Source organism: Palaemon carinicauda, chromosome 15 (genome assembly GCF_036898095.1).
Source record: "Palaemon carinicauda isolate YSFRI2023 chromosome 15, ASM3689809v2, whole genome shotgun sequence".
NCBI classification, from domain to species: domain Eukaryota; kingdom Metazoa; phylum Arthropoda; class Malacostraca; order Decapoda; family Palaemonidae; genus Palaemon; species Palaemon carinicauda.
This window is the reverse complement of record NC_090739.1, coordinates 71,031,861-71,039,249: the sequence shown is the minus strand read 5'-3', so window position 1 is coordinate 71,039,249 and position 7,389 is coordinate 71,031,861. Positions and strand designations below refer to the sequence as shown.

General features: G+C 32.2%; 1 protein-coding gene across 1 annotated transcript in view; it reads left to right on the top strand.

Moving 5' to 3' along the window:
* The window catches only part of Hdc (histidine decarboxylase), a 181,231-nt gene that overhangs the window by 150,191 nt on the left and 23,651 nt on the right, over positions 1–7,389 (top strand). Inside the window, exons 5-9 of the mRNA XM_068388509.1 lie at positions 1,760–1,932; positions 4,235–4,348; positions 4,680–4,802; positions 5,979–6,137; positions 6,379–6,522. Coding sequence (XP_068244610.1) covers positions 1,760–1,932; positions 4,235–4,348; positions 4,680–4,802; positions 5,979–6,137; positions 6,379–6,522 — 713 coding nt within the window. The remainder of the gene's footprint in view (positions 1–1,759; positions 1,933–4,234; positions 4,349–4,679; positions 4,803–5,978; positions 6,138–6,378; positions 6,523–7,389) is intronic.

The window sequence follows — 7,389 nt, the reverse complement described above, 5'->3', positions numbered from 1 at the left end:
ATATATATATATATATATTAATCAATGTAAGGGATATAGTACTAAAACTGATAGTGGAAGTTTTCTAATTTATAACTACTTCAGAAGTTTACATATTGTGAAAATATCCCACGATTTAGTCACAATTCAACAAGATTGCTGAATTGAATAATGCTAATATTATGCAGTGGTTGTCTAGTATCAATTGTATTCTAATCTATATAACTTACTTTCAAAAACAGATTAAGAAAAAAATACCTAAGACGTTACAAAGAGATTTTCTTCAATTACCTTGTAAAAGTATTCGAACAAAGGTACCAATCATCTGTTCTTTAACTAGATATTATACATATATATATATATATATATATGTATATTATATATATATATATATATATATACATACTTATGTTTATATATATACATATAAATATGTATGTATACATATATGTATACACACACACACACATATATATATATATATATATATATGCATAAACAAAGTATATCAGACGACAAGAAGAGAGTCCTTTAAGAATTCTGGTGAAATATTTCTCGTGTCGAACGATCCTTGGTTGTGGTAGAACCTAATCAGGTCTAAGCATAATTGGTGTCCCTTATTTAAGCGCTTAGGTTAAGCTCAGAGGTCGACCGGTAAATTGAATTCGCTGAGATGGAAACAGCGTTTAGAAACATTGAGAAAAACGGCGCTGTCCTTTGTATCTAACGACGTGCAGGCAATCAATTTAGACCGATGAAGTTTTGTTTCGTTGAATGTTATATGAATGGCCCAATATATCATACGTTAATGTTTATTATTTTGTGTACTTTTCTTATGATATGGTTAATGTATGGACACTTGAAAATTATTCCAGTGTACTGTAGAAATAAGGGGAAATTTAGTTAAATATCTGTTTACTAAAAAAAAGGAGGTATCAATTATCTATTACACTCTCTCTCTCTCTCTCTCTCTCTCTCCTCTCTCTCTCTCTCTCTCTATTTGTAGCTTAGTTCATTATTAGTAATATGAAGAAGAAACCAATGTTTCTTAAAAACGTTTTCAGATCTTTTATTAAACGATAGAATTAAAATCTTATTTGCTCAACTTGAAATAAAGTAAATCATAATAAAATTTCCTTTTTCTAGATCATAAACGTTCATTCGCGTGTGTGTGTGTGTGCGTTTGTGTGTGCATAATCGTGATTATATACAAATAAACACAATATATATATATATATATATAATATATATATATATATATATATATATATATGTATATATATATATATATATATATATGTTTGAGTGTGTATATATCCTTTTTACATTTGTATATATAAATTGGTACTCATGACTATATATCTCTGTCTTACCTGTTTTTATTAACTTTGGTGGAACTGCTGCATATGAAAAAAATCAACTTAGGAATTATTCGAATTTAAATAAGAAATATGTATTCGTATCTATTTTCTTGTATTGTTATTATAAAAAGGAGAGGAATTGACATCGGCAAAGTAGGTCAAAATTTATCTGTCTAGTAATTCAGGTCAAGACCTCTGAAATCGCAGACTTCAAGGGCCGGTTTCTTTGCCTATTTAACAGGGAAGTGACGAATCCGGTGGGAAAAAATGCGAGAAAAGAGATCTTAACAGATATTATAAAAATCATACATTGATACATAAATAAATTGCGAAAAAAAATTAAGATAAAATGTCAAATTACATGAGAAATATCACATATGAAAGTTATTACAAACTATCTTTTAATTTTCGAATATCAGGCAAGCACATCGTGGACGAGACTGCTGAATACCTCACAAACATCCGCGAACGAAGAGTCCTTCCTGATGTCAAGCCTGGATACATGAGGGCCCTCGTTCCTGATCACGCCCCTGAAGAGCCTGAGCCCTTCGAACACATCTATAACGACTTGGAGGGCGTCATTATGCCAGGAGTAAGTATTGTCGTAACATTATGCTTGTCAGACAATGTGCAATGTTGAGTATCTCTCTCTCTCTCTCTCTCTCTCTCTCTCTCTCTCTCTCGCTAGATTACATAGAAGCATTACTGTCGATAATCATTTGTTTGTCTATAGAAAAAAATTCTCTCTCTCTCTCTCTCTCTCTCTCTCTCTCTCTCTCTCTCGCTAGATTAAATAGAAACATTACTGTCAATAATCATTTGTTTGTCTATAGAAAAAAATTCTCTCTCTCTCTCTCTCTCTCTCTCTCTCTCTCTCTCTCTTTCTATTGCTAGATTGAATAGAAGCATTACTGTCGATAATCATTTATTTATCTACAGAAAAATTCTCTCTCTCTCTCTCTCTCTCTCTCTCTCTCTCTCTCTCTCTCTTTCTCTCTCTCTCTCTCTCTCTCTCTCCAGCTAGATTACATAGAAGCATTACTGTCGATAATCATTTATTTGTCTACAGAAAAATTATCTCTCTCTCTCTCTCTCTCTCTCTCTCTCTCTCTCTCTCTCCTCTTTAGTACTAGGTTATATTGAAGCACTATTGTCGATAATCATTTGCTTGTCTATAGAAAAATTCTGGAGCATTATTCAATGTTCCTTATCGGTCACAATTATCATTCTTGTTCAAATATCTTGTTTATTTCCATGACTGATTCTCATTGCTTGTGACTAGCCACATGTCTTCGCACAATTTTTCACCTTTTCAGGAATGAAACTACATATATAACAGATTATTGAAACTAGTTCTGTGATCTCTCAGTTACCAGTAGTTTTTGTCATCAAAGAGCTGACATTTGAGTAAATATTCTTCTTTCCGTCTAAGACTATTTTTTAGGGGTAATCTTGCTATATATGTCTTAGTTATAAGAATAATAAACATATTTTTAGTCAGGTATAGAAGTATATTCCTTCCCGATAGAATATATCATTCATTTATTAATGTGAATGTCCGTACATATTTATAAAGCAAGTTTTATACAAATATCCTAAATTTATTGTTAATTTATATATGTTCATGCTAGAATATAATACACTGTTTTGGAATATAACCCTATGGGATATATATCGCCTATCATCTGCGTAGAAATAATAGTATAAAACTTATTCGAAACAAAACAGTTTTATAAAGAATTATGTGAACTTTTCCTTAAATAGATAGTTCCAGCTAAATTCAATTGTGCAATGAGTAATCTCTTCCCTCACAACACTGAAATGTATTACATAAAGAACTATATATCCAACAAAGCTCCGTCCTAATTTCCCTCTTGTTCATGTCATTTTACTGCTTTCTGTGTTGCTGTGCTATAGTTTCGTAATATGTTATACTCTACCATCATAATAATTATTTAAAACACTCTTAACATTTCAAAACAAATAACATTACTTAGAAATACTTAATATTTTAAAACAAGTGACATTACACAGAAATACTTAACATTTTAAAACTAATGACATCACTTAGAAATACTTAACATTTTAAAACAAATGACATCACATAGAAATCCTTAATATCTTAAAACAAATGGCATTGCACAGAATTACCTAACATTTTAAAATAAATTACATTACATAGAAATACTCAACATTTTAAAACAGATGAACATACATAGAGATACTTAACATTTTAAAGCAAATGACATTATATAGAAATACTTAATATTTTCAAAACAAATGACATTACTCAGAAATACTTGACATTTTAAAACAAATAACATTACTTACAAATAGCGGCAGTAGCCGTTCCAACACATCTCGATGACACATAGCTGTTATTCAGGGAAGGTAGATGACGTTACTGATGCTGATCCAAATGCACTATTCAACTCAAGGAAATTTATTTAAATAAACATTTCGATAACTCTCTGTCTTCAGCCAATAAAATCACCGATTGACTAGGGTCTCCTAAATCATCTTGCCGGAAAATTCGACATGAATTAAAATTGTATATATTCTTCTTAGTCCGCCAACGCTCTATAATTTTGCCATTTGTTTATTGAAATATTGCCCTAGATGTGGTCCAAGATCAGTATTTTGGTAATATAGTAACTTCAGTTCCTTTTCAGGCTTTTACCGCAGAGGAGAGAATCCTTTCCTTCCATAATTTTTTTTCTAGAATTAAGATGACACATAATTTCGTAGCACCACGTTGATAAGGCTACTGGGCACAATAATATCTCTGAAAAACTGAAAAAAAAAAAATTTGGTTTGGCTGGTTGAGAATAAGAATATTGCAATGTCATCTCACACTCTTTTTTTTTTTTTTTTTTTTTTTTTGTGAACTACAGATGATGCATTGGCAAAGTCCCCACAACCATGCCTACTTCCCTGCTCTCAACAGCTACCCATCCCTTTTGGCCGATATGGTTGCTGATGCTATCAATTGTCTAGGTTTTACGTGGGTGAGTGATTTTCAGCCTTTTTTTTTTTATGTCCGAGATTTGTTGTAGAAAAATTATATTATTACATAGTATTTCTTTGTTTCAGTTTATATGATATATCTATTTATAAAAAATTAACTATTTTAATGAATAAGATTTTATCTTGAAGATATGTTTACAGTTTTTCAGACATGATGTTTAACAAGTTTTGATGAATAAATAGAGCCAGAAAATGACCTTTGTTGATTTATATAAAAAAGCTCTACAGAATTTTCTGCTAAATAGTTATTCGTGTTTAATGATATTAATATTAATCAGAAAACTAATGACCGACTGTTGCCGTGCTCTTTAGGCCTCCTCACCAGCGGCCACAGAACTGGAAATGATCGTGATGGATTGGCTGGCTAAAATGATAGGCCTGCCTGACCATTTCCTTCATAGCAACAAGGACTCTCACGGAGGCGGCGTCATTCAGGTTGGGACTGCAAAAAAAAAAAAAATGAGATTTAACTTGATATCAACATGTTCACTAATAGCAAAGCGAGATGTTAGGCATCTTTCAGTGGTTATACACATTCAAGTAAATTCCTACACTATTAAAAATTAAAACGGTAAAAGTCTGACAACATTTATTCCAGGAATTTTTACCGTTTTTAAAACGGTTACAGTGACGTAAAAGAGTGATACTACAATCACCAACCCGTAAAATATAATAATAAACTAAGGTAAAATTACGGTAGCCTGTATCTTACTGAAATACGGTTGGGAACAGTATATTTTTACGGAGAATTTCCGATAAAAATTACGGTTTTTTTTTCTATCAGTGTTGCGATGTTGGATTTCGTGACAGTACGTATTATTACCTTCGCCAACTTTATTTCGAACACTGGTAAAAAAAATCCGTAATTTTAACCGAAAATTCTCCGTAAAAAAATATACTGTTTTCAGCCGTATTTCAGTAAAATACGGGCGACCATAATTTTACCTTACTTTGTTATTATCTTATACGGGTTGATGACCGTAATATCACTCCTTTACGTCAGTATATCAGTTTTTAAACCGGTAAAAATCCTGGAATAAAAGTTGTCTGACATTTACCATTTTTTAATGTAAAATTTTAAGCGTATGTGTGTATGCCTTTCTGTGTGTTTGTGATTTTTGTTGGTGATTTGCATTATTCAAAAATCACTTGTCTGAATTTCCTGAAATTAAGTGGGATGATTGACCATGAACCAACGACAATTTGATTAGATTTTGGGATGTATTGGGTCAAAGGTCGAATCCAAGGGAACTAAAAGATAAGATACGTCTTTTGGTATATCGTGGTCAATTTATTATCCAATTTGCATGAAATTAGTGCCAAAATGTGCATAATTCAATTGCTTATCTTGTGAAATGCAACATGATATAGGCAAAGGTATGCTCTCTGCCGAGTGCCCGTTCTAGTTTCATAGTGATGTGATTATATCTAGGTATCTTTGATGAAAAGTACTACATTTCTAATGTCACTGTATTTGTTCTCTCTGTCATACCTCATTTACATGTCAAGGACAGTTATGTAAATGAGCGTCGGTTATTTTTACTACTTTTCTTATCGAGTATAAACATATGAAATCATGTTAACTTACATCTAATGTTTTTGTTTCGCCAGACAACCGCTTCAGAAGCTACCTTTGTAAACTTGCTTGCCGCAAGAACGGAAACCCTTACGAAGATTCTAGCTCCAGTGGATTTTGGGGGCGACCAGGAAAAGGAAGACGCTCTAAAATACCAAGTATTCTCAAGGCTCGTGGCCTACTGTAGCAATCAAGTAAGTTCTTTCTCTCTCTCTCTCTCTCTCTCTCTCTCTCTCTCTCTCTCTCTCTCTCTCTATTATTTACTAAAGCGTTTATAGATTTAACTTCAAATCTCTGTACTGAAATGTAAGTATACGAATGGACAATCTCTTATTCCAATACAGCAGTCAATAAGGACGAAAACAAATCTATTTTTCCCATAAAAAAAAACCAAGTTGTGCTTCAACCAAAGTTTATTTTCCCTTCCTTCTGTAGGCTCATTCGTCAGTGGAAAAGGCTGGGCTCATAGGCTTCGTTAGGCTGAGACTGGTGGACTCCGACGACAACCTGGCAATGAGACCTGATGATCTCTTAAGACTGATCGCTGATGACAGGAGAGATGGCTACATCCCTTTCTTTGTAAGTTCATGTACTTTATATTATTCTCAGTTTACCTCTTTGTGGATGGACTATTATTATCACCACTATTATCTCTCTCTCAAAAGAAAATAGTGAATACAAACAAACTTCCAGCTGATGTAGTGAACAGTAACACAGTAAACGAGTTCAAGAATAAGTTAGACAAGATCAGAGAAACTCTTTAAGCTCAAATTCGCTCTACCCAACAGCACATGGCATCTCCGCAGATGGTCTAAAAAGTCTGTTAGACATCCAAAATCCTTGTAACTCTCTCTCTCTCTCTCTCTCTCTCTCTCTCTCTCTCTCTCTCTCTCTCTTATACACATACACAGATGTGAAAATATAACTTAGGGATATTATTTTCCTTCTCAATCCATATTATTTTGCTTTTACCTAAAACTTCCATGGGTATACTTAATAATATCGGAATATGGTTCACAATTTGGTAAAAATTAAGTTAAAATTCTTCTCAATTATTTGCCCATTTTATTTTTGTGACAACCCATTAAAAATATCAAAATTTACTATGCCTTTTTTTTATTTTTGCTTCAGAGTGACTTTGTGATATGCACACGCTATTAAATTTGTCATTTAATTTTTCTAAACTATATATTGTTAGTTGCATTACAGAACTTCCATTTGTTTCGATAATCAAATGTCCCTCTTCATAGACCGATTAAAAAAAAATGGAAAAAAATCTAAAAAAAAATTTACTTATTACATACAATTTATCATAGCAGGTTTTCATTCATAAAATTTGAATATGAAATATAAATAAAAGAACTGGTTTCTCAAACGAGAAAAAAAAACAGCTTTATCTAGATTTTAAGGAGATAATCACTTCTTTATCAATTCGTTAATCCTCGA